The following is a 15,243-nucleotide window of genomic DNA, read 5'->3' as shown; positions in this document are numbered from 1 at the left end:
ATTTTGCCGTAGTTTAACCTGTTGCTTCTGTTGTATATATACATGGAAAATATTTTGTTCTCTTTAGAGCAGCTTATTACCTATTTGAAGATTGTTATCATAATCCTCCAAAATATGCAGTTTTTAAAAATAAGCGGTCTCAGTTCCTTTACTTGTATTTTTTGTGTGTTATGATTCATGTTATGCAGATCTCTTTCTCATTATTTTCCTCTGCACTGAACTGTGTCGAAAAACAAATGCCATGTTCTTGCCGGCAGGTGTGTGTTCATTACATCATGTTATATAGGTGATATGCCTGATAATACATCCCACAGTGATGAATGGCCATGGTCTTGCCAAACAAAAACTCCAAACAAACAAAAAAAGAAACAGATTATGATTCCTGTGATTCACTCTAACAAGTTTATTTTCCTTTATCTAGGTAATTGCTTCCTCTTAGTGTGGGACAGGTGCATAGTACTATAATATAAATAACATACATTTGTCTGTACAAAACTGCTTCCTCCTCTTTTCCAAAGTATTTCTCCACTTTGTTGGAAGTGTTCTGAATACAAATCCTATCTTCTGATGCACTTGAAGTCTCTCCAGTTAGGTGATCCTATGCAGGATTATTGAGCTATTTTTAATCACCCAGCTCATTAGCAAAAATATACTGAACCCTGGAGTAGTCCCATTTCTGAGCAACAGGCATCTGAATCCTTTTTTTTTTTTTTTTTCTAAACTATTTGGTCTACATTACACGTTCCCTTTTGGTTTTAAATGTATTTTAAGGTCTAACTCATCTTGAGAAAGGTTAGAAGGAACCACTGGTTATTTCTCTCATAAGCTGCTTAAAACAGAGGCAACTTCAGAGTTAGATCAGATTGTTTGGAGCCTTCACCTTAATCCATAATGGCTTTTGTCATGTCCTGAAAACAAACAGTGTTGGTTTGTTTGTGGAAAATCTGTCCTGGCTGCTGCTACTATTCTTTCTTTATGTTGAGGCTGTCTACAGTTTGTTTTATATTAATGTTTTGGTTGGTTGTTTTGGGGGTTGTTTTTTTTCCTCCCTTCCTATTTTAAAGTGACTGAAGCCTTTGGTCTGTAACTTTTTCTTATTTTCTCCCTTAAACTGTCTGCCCTATCCTGCAGTGTTCCTTACAGTCTCAGCCTTTGTGCTCTGACAGATGTTCCCTCCTGATGAAATGTCTGCTGAACATGTTTGCAAAAAGAGAGCGTTTCCTTTTCCAGGGACCTTTAGTGTATTTTCTTTTCCTGTAATTGCTTGTTCTCAGCACTTTAAATCAGGCTGCTATGGACATACCCACAGCTGCTCATAACTACAAACCAGAATGCAGAACAGCAGGTGTTCTTGCTCTGCTCAGGATAATGAGTCATTTTCTTATTTTGGAATTAAAAAAGCAATAACCAAACAAAACATGTCTCTTTGCTGTAGTTTGGGAAAAGAAGGACTTGACGATGATGACGATGATGATGATGACCTAGATGACACCTCTGGAGGCAAACGGAGAATTGAAGTAAAAGCTCGTCAAGCATCTCATACCAATTACTTACTGATGAGAGGCTACTATGCCCCTGGAATTGTTAGCACACGCAATCTGAGTCCCAGTGACAATATAGTGGTTAATTCCTGCCAGGTGAAGGTTAAACTGCGATGTACACCAGTTCCGGGAAGACTCAGCTCTTCAGGTTAGTTTCTGTTTGGCCTAATTTGCACAGAAGTAGGTTTGAGCAGGAAAGATAGTAAACTCAACAGCTGAGGAACCAATTTGAACAAAACGTTTTAAGAGGAACATTTTGTTTGTCATTAATGTGCGGTTTGCCTATAATACTTTCTTTCCTCACCTAAAACAGGTAGTTGACTTCTGCAAACACCTTTTCCTTCTAACAGGTCCTTGCCTGTATTTCATGTTGAGTGAAACTATTAATGCAAAGAGGAAGTCTGATGTCTACTTTGTTACCCCTTCTCCAGGGGATTTTTTTTCAGCGCCTTCTGCAACTTGGAATAGTTGTAGAATTGTATGACATATTATGTCACACCCAGCCTTTTCCTTCTATAAAGAGAAAAGAAGACCTTTTCGAGCTCTTTAAATGGCAATTCACATTTACTTGTCTCACGTAGCTCTCTGAAATAGTGGTTTCCAGTCTCTGGCCTTTTCCCTACAGTACCTTAAACACTTTGATCATAGTTAAAGCTTGAATATTCACAATTTATCAGCACTCCCATTCTCAAAGACTATCTTCCTTTTAGCTCTAATGCAAGCGTATCCAGAAAACCTTTACTTGTTTAGCTCTTTGGTTGGAAGGTCTAGTGTTGTCCCTGCCTGTTGCTGTTGTGGTAGAGGTAAAATGGCAATTCTTTTTGATATCTCAGCTGCCACACATACCCTCCAGGTCTATTAAGCTGACAGCTCATTACAGTTGTTCTCAGTTTAACTTGGGTGTCAAAGGAGCCCAGCTGTCACATGCATGTCCCAAAGGCATGATGTAAAGGCAGCCTGCAGATGAAAGGGAGGGGAACAGGTAAGAACAGTGCCAAAGCTACCCTCTAATCATCCATGACTGGAAAAATGTATTACGCTGCTTCACCTTCTAAATACTCTGCACACTGGGGGTGGGTTTGTGCAGTGCTGAACCTTTCTCCACACGCAGAGATGCTTTGTTATACCAATTGTACTGAGACATTGTCAGCTTGTAGTTTCTAACCGTATTTGGCCAATAGCTTTCTGCCATGGATCAGCTGCTTCCAGTTTTTTGATTCATAGGGTCCTCCATAGCATTTCCTTGTCCTGTACCCAGATGATACTGGGTCATCTTCAAGAGAAAAAGATAATTCCCTCATTAAACTGATCCAGTGTTAGGGAAAATACAAGTCTGCGCTGTCTTCCAGCAATATTTCACATTGGTCTGAGGGTAAGCCCTTGTAAACCAGCCTCGTGCTCTTCTACAGGCGTTTTTGGAGACAGATATGTGAGACAGAAAGAAAAACAGGAAACTGCAGCAGTGAAGAGGGAAAACTGAGCTCTGATTTTAATTGGATTACTTTAGAACACCTCTAATCTGTCTCAGATATTTATCTTTCTGTAGTGTACTGTGTAGTAACAGCTGCTTCACAGCTTATATGCATGGGGTTTTATTTGCTTTGCAGTTTCTTCTTTGATTGATAACATGGATGTGGGTGTTTCCTGCCTCCCTGAGACTTTTTCCAGACTGATAAACATCCAAGAAGAGGATTATGAGGTTGATCGTTTTCTTCATGAGTGTACAGATCATTATGGCTACAATCCTGGAGATGTAGCTGCTGTTATGGAGATCCGTAATGCAATAGAGGCAACTTCTCACTTTGGATTTTGCAAAGTTGAGCTGAGCAAACGTTTCTGCAGCTATGAAGAAGTGGAACCTGAACGCACCAGGAGGCTGGAGCAGTACATTCAGGTGGGTTTACAGCCAGCTGCTTTCCATACATTAATACCTAGATGCTTAGTATTCCCCTTAAATAGCACAACCTTCCAAGATATAGGAAGCAAGTATAAGTAGAACAAAGCTGTTTATATTGGGCAAGAGATCACACACCTGATAGCAATCTCACCTCAAAGTTTGGAAGGCCAAATATTAAAGCAGCATTTACTCAATGATAAGAATGAATGGTTTTAGAAACCTAAAAGTACCAACCTTCACCTTTGGAAGCAAAATACTCTTTCCCAGCTACATTTTAACTTAATTGAAGCTGAACAAAAATGTCTTGTGCTGTAATTTCAGTAAAGTTTAAGGAGTAAAACATCAACTTCAGTGCAGCAGGACAGAAAATTGAATATTCTGCTAAACTCTTCCTCTTTCTTGGCTGCTAGTTAAAGATGATGTTTTCCAGCAAAAGCTCCTGAGATAATTGTGTGGTTTTGTTTGTTTGTTGTTATAGGACCTTATTGAAATGAAGCAAGTTTTAGAAGTAGGAGGCCATACTGTAAGACTGGTTGCAATAGTATTTGCTAAGCCATGGCTATTACATTCAGTATGTCTGAAGAATAAACCAGATGATTCTGATCAGCAAGGTACAGATGCCACTCTGCCAGATGTACAACAGGACTGCCTGCCACTGGAACCAAAGAATGGAGAGGAATGTTTGAGAGAGGAGGAGCAGCTGGGAGAAGACACACCATCTGCCAGTGATGAAGAACCGCCAAGGAAGAGATTTAAGACTCAAAACGATGTCCTTGCAGATGGTAATCAACTCTACCAAGGTTCACAGAGTAGTTTGAAAAATGCAGGTGAAAATAACTTTGATGCAGGTGTTCCTGATTCTGCTTCAATGGTGGATGAAGAACCAGACTCCCTGGGAGGGCAGACAGAACACCTAGCGGAAAACCCAGCGGGTGGTCCAGGTGCTACAAATGTGGACACTTACAAGGAACAAGATAAACCTTGTTCTGAGGACAAAAAACTGGAAGTAGAGAATGATGAGCTCAGCAGTGAGCAGAACAAGCAGATTCTTAGCCTTGAACAATCAGCCAGCGAGCAGGATGATGATCTTTCCTACTTACAGGTGAACCCAGGAGTCTCTAAAGGTATGTAGGAGCTCTCTGCTTCCAAGAGATAGAGCTTAGCTCATCATCAGTTGATCCCAAACAGGTAGCTCCATTTTATAAGCAAATTCTAGATTCTTTATGAAGCTATACGAGAGAGAGGTTGTCATTATTTACAGTTGAAGTGACATAACACAGCTTTATCTGGGAGGGCTTGGAGATTTCAAGTACATCAAAGATTCCATCCTATGCCTATTGCTGCAATGTTCATGACTAGTCCAGAAAGGTGTTTTCCTTTAAAACTCTTTTCTATGTCTTACTCTTCTCCAAAAACCTATCTGAATCTGAAGTTTCTCAACTCTGCCTTCAGTCCAAAGGCTAGACATCTCTAAACCTAGAAAACACAGAGCTACTGGTGTACATCTAACTAGAATGCCCATGACTGAAATGTAGTAACGTCATTAAACCATTCACCAGAAAGCAGCACATGCCAGTGAGAAGATTAATAGCCTCGTTTGTAACCCAATTTGACTTAATTTTAAAATTTCCTTTTTACTGCCAGTTTTCTTTTTTAATAGCTAGTAGTTCTTGCCAAGCTCTGTATGAAGTAGGTTGTTTGGGATTTTATTTTGTTGTTGTTTTATCAGCTCTGATTTCAGATTGAATCACAAGCTAATTGCTTGTGTGGTATTCTGCCAAGACCTGCCATTACCCATGTTTAGAGATACAGACTGCAGACTGAAAATCAGTGCAGACTGATCCCTAGCCTCTTAAAGCCTGGTATTGTTTAATTGGAGCCTTCCTGCAGCAAAGAGACTCAGGGCTGTCTAAACTGCATAGACTTCAGCAGTTCTTAACATGAAACAGCTAGCTTACAGCTTTGGATTTAGTTTCCTCTACTTGTTTGTAACACAGGAGGGAAGAAATAGTTATGTTATCAAGCATAGAGTTCTGACTGGGCTTACTGTTGAAGGCCAGCTTAAGGGTTTACATGTGCTTAAGCCAAAGCTGCTAGGCTCTGGGTGTGGTAGATGATAAGTAATTGTGTAATTAAAGTCCATGACATAATGCATACTGGAAGTTTCAGAGGAAACCTTCACTTTCAGTCTGAACCCTGCTGAAATCCTGAGTTTGCATTCTCAAGTCCACAGCTGCTTGGACTTCTCGCTTTCCATAGGTTTCCCAGGAGCATGAAGTTAGATAAGCCTAAGTGAGCGCAGCAGGCTGAGAACCCTGCACAGGGTCCTGTGTGAAACTTGGTTCTTTCAGTCAATACAATTACCTGTTGTGCAGCCACGTCACCGTATTTCTAGAAATAAAACTTCTTGTGATTTGGGAGTGGAACAACAAATTGGGTGGTTGAAGAAGACAGATGTGATTGCAAGAAGAGCTGTAGGAAGAAAGGGTATGCTGCAGTCAGGTGAAGGCAGTCAGCATGGAAGCTCAGAGCTCCCCATGCAGCCAGATCAACTGCAGCATAGCTTGTGTGTGTTTTTAATGTAAGCTGTTGCATTTTACAGCGTGGACACCTTTTACTTTCCTTCCACTAGATAAAAGAGTTTGGGTTAATTAAAAACAATGTGTTCCTTTCTTTCCAGGAAGTTCTATGACAGATGTATCCCAGGCAGCCAGGGACCGGTGAGTAACCAAGACTTCTGCAGAGTAACTGAACGTAGCACTAACAAATTGGTATCTGGAAGCAAATGGTTTGGAAACCTTTGTTTTATGCGGCAGTGTGCAGTGAGCATTGATGATGGAGAAATCTCATGTCTTCCTCCATTGTTCCTGTTAATGTTACTTGTGCTCAGCTGCATGCTGAAAAAATCTGATATATGTTTTTTTCCAGAAAACCAACTAACTCGGAGGAACAGAATTAATTTTATTTCTTATTAAGTCCAGTGCCTGCAAGTCTGAGCTACCACATGCCCAAGAAAGACCTGAAGTAACTGCAGTATGGGGAATTTCAATTCCCACACAGGGTCTTTTGACTCCAAAATGCTAAAAATGAGGAATTTTTTTCCTATCTGAGCACTGTTGCTGCATGTTGCAGAGTAAAGCAGGTCTTGAGTAACTTCTGGAGGATGTTAGAGCTAGTGACAAAGCTTTCATGGTCATCAAGACTCCAGGTAACCAGTGGGTGGCATACTGGTGCTAAAAGCACTTCTAAGTAGGCACTTCAATGTGAAAACACTTCAGGTCTGTAGAGAACTGTCTGATAGTTTAGCACCAGACTCTGCCCAGAGCAGCTACAGAATTTACACCTAGCACATGAGCCAACACTGGCAATGGATGTAGTAAGAATATATTATGCAGAAATAGTGATGGGAAATCTAGTTGGAAGAACTAAGTCCTGATGGAGCTGAACTTAAATTGTCTTCTGCAGGGCCTGCGAGAATGTCTGCTTCATTGGGAGACCATGGAGGATTGTGGATGGGAACCTGAATAAACCTGTGTGTAAAGGGATGATGGAAGCTGTGCTCTACCACATCATGACAAAACCAGGCATAACAGAAGGTGCGCTGCTGCAGCATTACATGGGCGTACTGCAGCCTGTTGCTGTCCTAGAGATACTGCAGGTATGTGAAGCACCAGCTGTGTGAACTTTAATCTGGTTCAGCTTCCACACAGAGGAGTCAGCAACTACTTTGCTGGAAGTCCCAGGAAAACGGGATTCTGAACAAACCATAAAAAAACCCTCTCCTCTTCCTAAATTAACTAAAGCCAGAGCAAGTTACTGTTCACAATGAGGGAGAAAGGAAACCTGCTTTACCTGTCACTGGAATGACCATATGGCTGATTTTAAAATCTGAGCTTGATTCTGAAACAGTGTACATGCAGTTAAAGTTCTAGTTGGTTTCTGAAGAGTGGCGGCTTGTCATTGTGAAGTAACAAACTGGACTGCTTAATACAATGTTAAATCACTAGAGTTTAGCTTTGTTTTTCCCTTATACACCTTTCAGATGAGTAATCTTTAATGTAAGAATCAGACTGAGCTGTGTCTGTGCTAGACAGCACTGTAAATAAGACCTTCTGTCCTGACAGACCTGCTTAGAGGCACTTTTCCTTAATTATAAAATGTTACATGGAGAGAAAAATTAGAGTGTCTCATCTTTTCCCCACATCCTGAAGTTTGATTGCCACCACCACTATTTTGCAAGTGAAACCTTTATTTGTATTTTTTTTTTTCTGTAAGTATTCAAAATCTTAAGCATAGCAGTAATATTGCAGTCCTTCCCATAAGTATGACTTCCCCTGCTAATGCTGGAAATCAGTCTTCCATCATACGTATGCCACACTTTTGTCCAAAGGCTTGTACTTTTTGGTAACAAGGCAAGTTGTGTACCCTACCATCCTGTTTCCCAGGTGTTCCGGCACAGCTTGTCCGTAGGTCCTGTGCTGGAGCAGCACTACCAGGAGGGAAGCTGGGACGAGGGGACAGGTTTAAAACTGCAGTAGAATGTACAGTGGTGAGGCATGCATATGTGGGAATGAGTACAGATTCCTCAGCAATTTTAATTCAAATCCACAAAAACAAGCAGTTACCTGTACATTTTACAGACTGGAGGACTTGAATCTAACTTCTCTACCAATAAACTTGGTAAGACCTGGCTTTGAAACCGCAGACAGAGCTTGTATGTGTAATATACCAAATATTAGTAAATCTAGGTGCATACCTATGTAAAATGATTGAATACACACCAGGTGTTTTCAGCAAATAGAGCACATAAATGACCTTGGTGGGTGGTGCTATGGGAGTAAGTGCTAACCCATTAGCAAGAACTGACCCCAGAGTCTGGGATTTACATTGATTCGGCCTGCAATCATTTGCAACTGGTCCTCAGTGTTGAAATACGTTGTTGAATGCATGTTCTGTCTCAGCAGCCAAATGTCAGCCACTGCGTTAACATCTGTAAGAAAGCATCTATCCAGCTATGGGAACTTGCTTTGCTGTGAACTTGGGGGATGGCACTTCACCTGAGGGGGTGAAACGAAGCCACTTGTAGTGGAAATTGGTATAAATTGTCCAACATTTCTCAGAACACCGTAGGTAGAACAGTGTTCAGTGCATTTGTTTTTACCACACTTGCTCAAGCTAAAGGTGTGAATTTTTCTGCAGGGTCTGGAAACTCTCGGCTGCATCACACGATTCTACATGAAAAAGCCATCCCCAGTGTCGCTCTTTTCTCAGCCAGTTATTGAAGAACAGCTAAACAATCCCAAACTGAGCGAAACCCCAACAGTATACTATGAGCCTACGGTAGACTGTACTCTTAGGCTGGGAAGAGTGTTCCCCTCTGAAATGAACTGGAATAAATGGGTGCAGATTATCTCTGTGTAAAAGAGGCAAAGCTGAGCCCTGTTAAATGGTTTTAGCCTGTAGGAGTGTAAATATGACAATTTGCGCTCCATCGTGTTTTTAATTAAGTTATTTATCCTTTTTACTTGTGAATGTATTTAAGATGAGAATAAAGCTTAATGTTAAGACGAAGGTGTATTTATTTGGTCCCACTTTCAGTACCTTCTCTTTTTACCAGTGACTGCTTGTAGAGCATGCAGTTAGTTCGTCATTGCTCCTTTACCGTACAGGGTTTTCACATGATAGCAAAGGCTCCTTTTTCTTTTTCCCTGTCCCTTTAGGATCACAGCAGTAACCACTCACTTTTGCTTTTCCTTCCACCTGGCAGCTGGCTCTGTGCTAAGGTAGGTAAGATAAGTAAACGAAAGGTTTCTCTGTATTTTACACACTGATTTCTTGGCATATGTGGTATTACATTATCATCTGGTTTTAGCAGACCGCTGTGCTGTGTGAGGTCAGGGCCCTGCACCCCTCCCCTGTGCCGCTTTCAGCAGTGTGTCAGCTCTACCGAGGACAGTTTTAAAGCAACCACAGCACACAGTTCCTTACACCCAGTGTCATGTTTATTGCAGCAGACTCCCCCTTTTCCTCCCCAAATCCCATCGGGCCTGGGCCGCGCCTCTTCCCTCGGCCCAGAGGCGGGAGCGGGCCGGCGCCCTCAGTCCCGCCACCGGTGCCCGCACTGCGCGTTGCAGCACTTGTAGAAGGTGGTCATGGGCTCGTCGGCCGAGCGCGTCTGGATCTGCATGAAGTAGGCGCGGGGGTGCTCGCACTTGGGGCACGGCTCTGCGGGACGAGGCGCGGCGCCGTGAGGTGAGGCCCGCTCCTTCACCACCCTCGTTCCCCGTCCCGTCCCGTCCCGTCCCTACCTGCGGTGGAGTCCACGTTCTCCCAGGCCGCGGCGCCGCCCAGCACATCGTCCACCTCCTTGAGCCGCGGGTACTTCCTGCTCGTCACCTGCGGGACGCCGCCGGTCAGTCAGGGCCCGACCCCGCGCCAGCCCCCCCTGCCCCGCGCCCTGCCCGCCCGGCACCTTCCTCGTGACGTTGCGCACGTAGGGGCAGGTGGTGCAGGCGAAGCGGTGGCAGCGCGGCCCCTCTTCGGCCACCAGCACGTTGCCGCAGGCCGGGCAGAAGAGCAGCATCGCCAGTTCCGCGGCGCCGGCCGCCCCTTCCGGCGCGACGATGGCGGCGGCGGCGGCGGCGGAGCCCGAGGAGGAGCTGGCGCACGCTGAGGTGCTGGAGCTCTTCCAGGAGGCGCTTGCGCGCCTGGTGCAGGACCCGCTGCTCTGTGACCTCCCGCCGCAGGTAGGGCCGGGGCCGCCGGGGGCCGGGCGAAGGCCGGGGTAGCGGTGGCGGGGCTCAGGCCCGCCTCACTCTCCGGCCGCGGCCGTGCCGCCCGCAGGTGACGGCGGAGGAGATCGGCTCGCAGGTGGCGCTGGAGTACGGGCAGGCCATGACCGTGCGCGTCTGCAAAGCGGACGGCGAGACCATGCGTGCGTCCCGGGGCCGGGGGGCGGGAGTGGGCCGGGGCCGCGGGCCGGGCGCTGACAGGGCTCTTGCCCCTCCGCAGCCGTGGTGGTGGTGCAGAACGCCTCGGTGCTGGACCTGAAGAAGGCGCTGCGGCGGCACGTCCAGCTGCGGCAGGCCCGGCAGGGCGGCGTGCAGCACCTCAGCTGGTGAGCGGGGCGGGGGGCTCCGGCTGCACGCACCCACCCGCCTGCAGCGCTCCCCGGTGGCCTAAGCGGTTTTGCCCTAGGAAGTACATCTGGAGGACGTACCATTTAACCTACGGCGGAGAGAAGCTGGCAGATGATAGAAAGAAGCTGCGAGAGTGAGTAACAGTCTCTTCTGGGGGCTGGAGGGGCCGCGCTGGAGCACACCCAACCCTGGGACTTTGTGCCTGGCTCTGGTAGCTCCTGCACTTGAACAGGACCAGCACTGCACACAGAGGTGGGACAGGCCCTGCCCTGGCAGATCATCTGCAGGACAGGAAGGCCTCAGGCAGTTCCTCAGTCACAGCCCTCCTGTGCAAGGTGTATTCCTCCAAATCACACCAAGGTACTTAAGAGTAGAACACAGAGAAGGTCAGGGATGGTGTCCTGTGCATAAAGCAGGTTAAGTTCAACTCCCAGGGAAACTGGGAGCACCTGGGGAGCAGCTACTCAGCAGGGGATGGGGTCAGGTCACATTGTATTGTGGAAGGGACCAGGAATGGAAGGAACCCTGGACAACTTGTGCCAGTGCTCCCATCACCCTCACAGAGGGCTAGGCAGAGCTGCTGAGGTAGGGAGGAAGAGGGAAGAATGCCAGGCAAAGAGTGTTGGGATCTGGACTTGCTCAGCCACAGAGAGGACCTAGTAACACTGCTTACAAGTAACTCCCATGTTTCCATGCCTGTTCTCAGGGCAAGGAGGCAGGAGGTGCTTCTGAGCACTCTAGCAGCTGCACACAGCAGTGCTGGGTATGCCAGCCTGTGTGCAGACCAGCAGGACAAGCTTGTCTGAAGTACTAAAAATTTAGCAACCACTAAAAGCTTTCCTCAAAAGACTGAGCCATGGGCAATAGATTTAAGGTGTTGTTGCAGTTAGAAAGGCAGATAACCAGATCCTTAGTGCTGGCAGCGTGTTCTACATACACAAATAAAACGTCCTGCATTAGAGCATAGCAAGCATGTTGAGTCCATCTTGCCCTGGAAAAGAGGAAGCTATAGGCTTTCAAAGGTTGTGGCTCCTGGTTAACTGGCACATAACAGCATTAACTGTCCTTCAGGTATGGCATCAGAAACCGGGATGAGGTCAGCTTCATAAAGAAGCTTCGAAAGTAACCTGTCAGGTAAGTCCTGAACATCCATTAGAGCTACTGCTTCTTCATCTGTCTCTTCCCCAGGCCTTAGTGGTCCAGCTCAGCAGCCAGGGCATTACTGAAGGCATGTGTCTGAGTTAGGCTTGCACTCTGTCTGTGATCTGTTTCCATATCCTGGTTGTGTTGTGCATATTTTTCTCTGGCCAGAGAACAACGATTCAGCTACTTCAGTTAACACACAGCAGCAGCAGCATCTTGGTGCTGGCAGTGATGTACCTCTATCCCTACTTTATGTTTAGACTCTGAATCTGCTCTAGCCATGTCTTGACACTCATTAAATGCAGTGTTCTTTTGCTGGTTTGATTGCTTCTAAGGCGTTAATTTTAGCCTTCTTGAATATCTGTAAATCACTGCCAGGAATGTGGCTGGGTGCTAACTCATCCCTACATTGCTATAGGCAATTGCTATCACTCAGGTCATCTGGGTCCTTTTGTGTGCCTCAGGCTCTCATACCCACATGGCTGTTCTCCCACCCTGCTCCGAGTGCTCCTGTACCATTCAGAGCACCTGTAACTAACAGAAATGTCCCGTGGGTACACATAAGCAAATGCAGCAAGCAAACAGAGCACGTTTTTTGCTGTTCCATTGTGAGTGTATCTTGAGCCATTTTTCTCAATTACAACAAGGAATTAGGAAGAGAGATGTCAGCTTACAGATCCTGTAGGGTTTGACTTCCAGTTTCTCTGTTTCTGGTTTATAGAAACCAGAGTTCAACCAAGTAATTGTTCTCAGAAGACAGGACACACCATGAGACTTATGGTCATGATATTTCTGTGCAGCTGATGCACTCAACAGGAAGCACTAGCAGCACGTGTAATAACCTGTTTGTAATCTATATAGACATGATTCTGGTATTATGCTGCTATTTTTATAAAGTTGTGCACACAAACACAAGATGTGGCTGAGACTCCAGCTTAGTTATTTTAAAATCATCTCTGCTTCCTCTCCACATCTGAAAATAACGGGCACAGTGGCTGAGGAGTAGTGCCAAGAGCAGCTTTTCCAAACGCTTGGGGTTTTGTTTTGCGGCTCCAGGTAGCTGCGTTAGAAACTGTTGCTTTGTGACCACAGTAACCTTTTTTCTTCTTTAAACGCATCCAGTGTAATCAAATGTGTGCTGTAACCAGAAGCCATCTGCCCCCTGGTGCCTGTGACCAGCAGTGACCTATGGCACTGGCTGATCCACCCCAATGGAGGTGTGGTGATAAGAGAGCCCAGCATGCAGTAACTATTGTCACTGCCAAATACATTGTTTCTTTAACAGAGCACACAGAGAATCCAGCCCTACCAAGAGCAGCGGGGGTCCGGCGCTGGCCTGGAGGAGAAGGTGGTAACATCAAATAGAAACAAATTCCAGTTGAAATGGACATTTTTTGCAGTTGCTATTTGAAATGTCTGTCTCTGAGCTCTAAGTGGAATGCACTTGCAGTGATTAAAGAGGCTTTCTTTTTTTTTTTCCTGAGGCTTTTGAGGCTCTTATTTCCAGCTGCAGGTCTGTCAGGTGCTAGAAAGGATTGATTCTAGTGGTACATGAAACAGCACAGCTGAGATAAAGTAACAAACATAGCCACAGACTATGCAGAACAATTAACAGTAGCTAAAACGCTACCTTACCATTTAATCACCACCTCAGCAGTAGTAAACAACTCTGGTTAAAAATGTAGTATTGAAACTAGTGTAATAAAAATAATGGCAGCAAAAAAGGTTCAATACAATTGAACAAGGCACAAATGTTCCGTTTTCAGAGTCTTCTGAGATAAGGCAAAAACATGCCTGCCAAGTGCTAAGGAGACAGTTTAAATTAACCATGGGCAGGGTTAGAAGTGTCATTGGATTAGAGGCTTTGTCCACATGGAACTGGCACAGCAAACGCAAAGACATCTCTCTCCAGTGCCTGCTCGAGAAGCCAGCCTTTGCCTTTCAGTGGAGCTGTGCGTCCAGGTCGTATTTCTCGCAGAATTTGTCTGTGAATGGTATACAGGTGAGGAACTCGCACCACTCGCACTTGATGGGGTAGAAATAGAACAGAATCACCAGTCCTGAGAAGAGTGCAATGAAGATGAGCTGGAAAATTATAATTTGGCATCGCTTCCTATATAAATCAAACTTCCCAAAGCTAATGTAGGGCAGGAAGGCAAAGGAGAGGAAGAAACCACTGATAAATCCTGAAATGTGAGCAAAATTATCAATCCAAGGCAGGAGGCCAAATGCAAAGAGAAAGAGCACCACAGCCAGCAGCTTGAAGAAAGCCCTCCATGGGCGTGCCAGGATTTGCCAACTCTGGAAGAGCTCCACAAAGAGGCAGGCCAGAATCCCAAACTGGGATCCTGCAGGGCCAACCTGCAAAAGAAGAGCATTACAGGTAACATCAGTCACATGCCATCTGCCTGGCTTCTGCAGCCAGCCCCAGGCATTACAGTTATGAGTCATTCAGGTCCTTGCTCAGAGTTGCTAGGGAAAGAGATGCTGCAGTCTGCAACTTCATTCTTACTCACTGAACCCGTTATAAAGGAGCCAGGTTTGATTTAGGATCAAGGTAAGCGTGAGGCCAGCAATCCCCAGAACAGACTTTCTACTGAAGGAGGACAGATCTGGTTCAAGTCACCAGAAGGGAGAAGCCCTTGAGGGCAGTCTCTTGACTCCCACCAGGCAATTTTCCTTATCTAAAGTACCTGGAAGATAGTCCTCCAGGTTCTGCCACACAGCCTTCTGAAGACAGAGAGTCAAATCCAGACTTTTCCAGCTGTGGCATGTGGACAGGGACAGTCCTAGACAGTCTGTGGGAAAGGTGAGCTCTGCTCCTTGCCCCTCTCCTGCCTGCCACTCACACGTGGAGGGACTCTGGCACTAGCTACACCTCTCAGTTCCCAGCCTGTCAGGGCCCTCTCTTACACTGTGGTTGGACAAACCCCCCACTCATTACAAGAGGCAGCCTTCTTACTGTGGTCAGACTGGGCCAGTCACTTGGAAAGCCCAAGTACTCTGGGGGTGTTGCTGTTCAGCAGCTAGATGCACAACGCACGTGCTGCAGAGACTGAACCCAGCTCTGGTGTCTCTGCCTCTGGCAGAGGGGCACAGGCATGTACAGAAGGCTTGTGTTCATGGTAAGTTACCAGGACCCTAGTCTGCAGGAGACCCACCTCTGCTCTGTAGGGTAGAAATATTGCACTGGCAAGGTTCCCAGTGATGCCACTGAGAAGGTAGATGATAGAGATGCGATGCCATCCTGCCAGCTTCTCTAGGTCCCGCAGGATCGTCATTTGGAAACAGACTGAAACCAGACAGTGCAGGATCCTGCCAAGTTCAGAGTACAGGAGCTGAAGCAGCAGACACTGAAGTCACCCCTGTGCTTGTGTTCTTTGCTGAGCCTGGTCTGGCCTCACCCACACCACTAATATCCCTCCCAGCAAACACAGCATGGTAAACCTCAGCAGGGACAGCAGCTCAGCAACCCCTCTGTCTCCCAAGGAAGGGACTACCAAAACAAGCCTCATAGCAATCC

General features: G+C 45.9%; 4 protein-coding genes across 11 annotated transcripts in view; 2 read left to right on the top strand and 2 right to left on the bottom strand.

Annotated features, from left to right (window-relative positions):
• GTF3C1 (general transcription factor IIIC subunit 1) overlaps positions 1-9,006 on the top strand; it is a 41,526-nt gene extending 32,520 nt beyond the window's left edge. For all 3 annotated transcript variants that reach the window (XM_061358200.1, XM_061358201.1, XM_061358199.1), the window contains exons 32-37: positions 1,436-1,689; positions 3,149-3,435; positions 3,917-4,562; positions 6,119-6,158; positions 6,904-7,096; positions 8,638-9,006. In XM_061358200.1, the coding sequence (XP_061214184.1) occupies positions 1,436-1,689; positions 3,149-3,435; positions 3,917-4,562; positions 6,119-6,158; positions 6,904-7,096; positions 8,638-8,859 (1,642 nt within the window). In that variant the 3' untranslated portion in view covers positions 8,860-9,006. The remainder of the gene's footprint in view (positions 1-1,435; positions 1,690-3,148; positions 3,436-3,916; positions 4,563-6,118; positions 6,159-6,903; positions 7,097-8,637) is intronic.
• Positions 9,007-9,422: 416 nt separating this feature from the next.
• POLR3K (RNA polymerase III subunit K) lies at positions 9,423-10,040 on the bottom strand. Its single transcript, XM_061358233.1, has 3 exons — positions 9,911-10,040; positions 9,747-9,834; positions 9,423-9,663 (listed from the first exon to the last, which is right to left on the bottom strand). Exons 1-3 carry the CDS (start codon positions 10,019-10,021, stop codon positions 9,536-9,538), a joined length of 327 nt encoding a protein of 108 aa, XP_061214217.1. The 5' UTR covers positions 10,022-10,040; the 3' UTR covers positions 9,423-9,535.
• On the top strand, positions 10,041-13,194 carry SNRNP25 (small nuclear ribonucleoprotein U11/U12 subunit 25). 2 transcript variants are annotated; one of them, XM_061358231.1, is made up of 6 exons: positions 10,041-10,184; positions 10,282-10,372; positions 10,450-10,555; positions 10,636-10,710; positions 11,649-11,711; positions 13,006-13,194. In XM_061358231.1, the coding sequence occupies exons 1-5, from the start codon at positions 10,062-10,064 to the stop codon at positions 11,701-11,703; spliced, it is 450 nt and encodes a 149-aa protein (XP_061214215.1). In that variant the 5' UTR covers positions 10,041-10,061; the 3' UTR covers positions 11,704-11,711; positions 13,006-13,194. The 2 variants fall into 2 exon arrangements, with proteins under 2 accessions (XP_061214215.1, XP_061214214.1); XM_061358230.1 differs by lacking the exon at positions 13,006-13,194 and adding an exon at positions 12,442-12,827.
• A 129-nt stretch (positions 13,195-13,323) lies between these two features.
• Positions 13,324-15,243, bottom strand: part of RHBDF1 (rhomboid 5 homolog 1) — a 36,914-nt gene continuing 34,994 nt past the window's right edge. For all 5 annotated transcript variants that reach the window (XM_061358210.1, XM_061358211.1, XM_061358208.1 and 2 more), the window contains 2 exons: positions 14,882-15,035; positions 13,324-14,081 (listed from right to left, as the gene is read on the bottom strand). In XM_061358210.1, coding sequence (XP_061214194.1) covers positions 13,662-14,081; positions 14,882-15,035 — 574 coding nt within the window. In that variant the 3' untranslated portion in view covers positions 13,324-13,661. The remainder of the gene's footprint in view (positions 14,082-14,881; positions 15,036-15,243) is intronic.

The sequence above is a fragment of the Neopsephotus bourkii genome, unplaced genomic scaffold, assembly GCF_033783945.1.
Source record: "Neopsephotus bourkii isolate Nb327-2 ecotype Australia unplaced genomic scaffold, CSIRO-AGI_Nbou_v1 NB_940, whole genome shotgun sequence".
Taxonomy (NCBI): domain Eukaryota; kingdom Metazoa; phylum Chordata; class Aves; order Psittaciformes; family Psittacidae; genus Neopsephotus; species Neopsephotus bourkii.
This window is presented reverse-complemented; position numbering and strand designations above follow the sequence as displayed.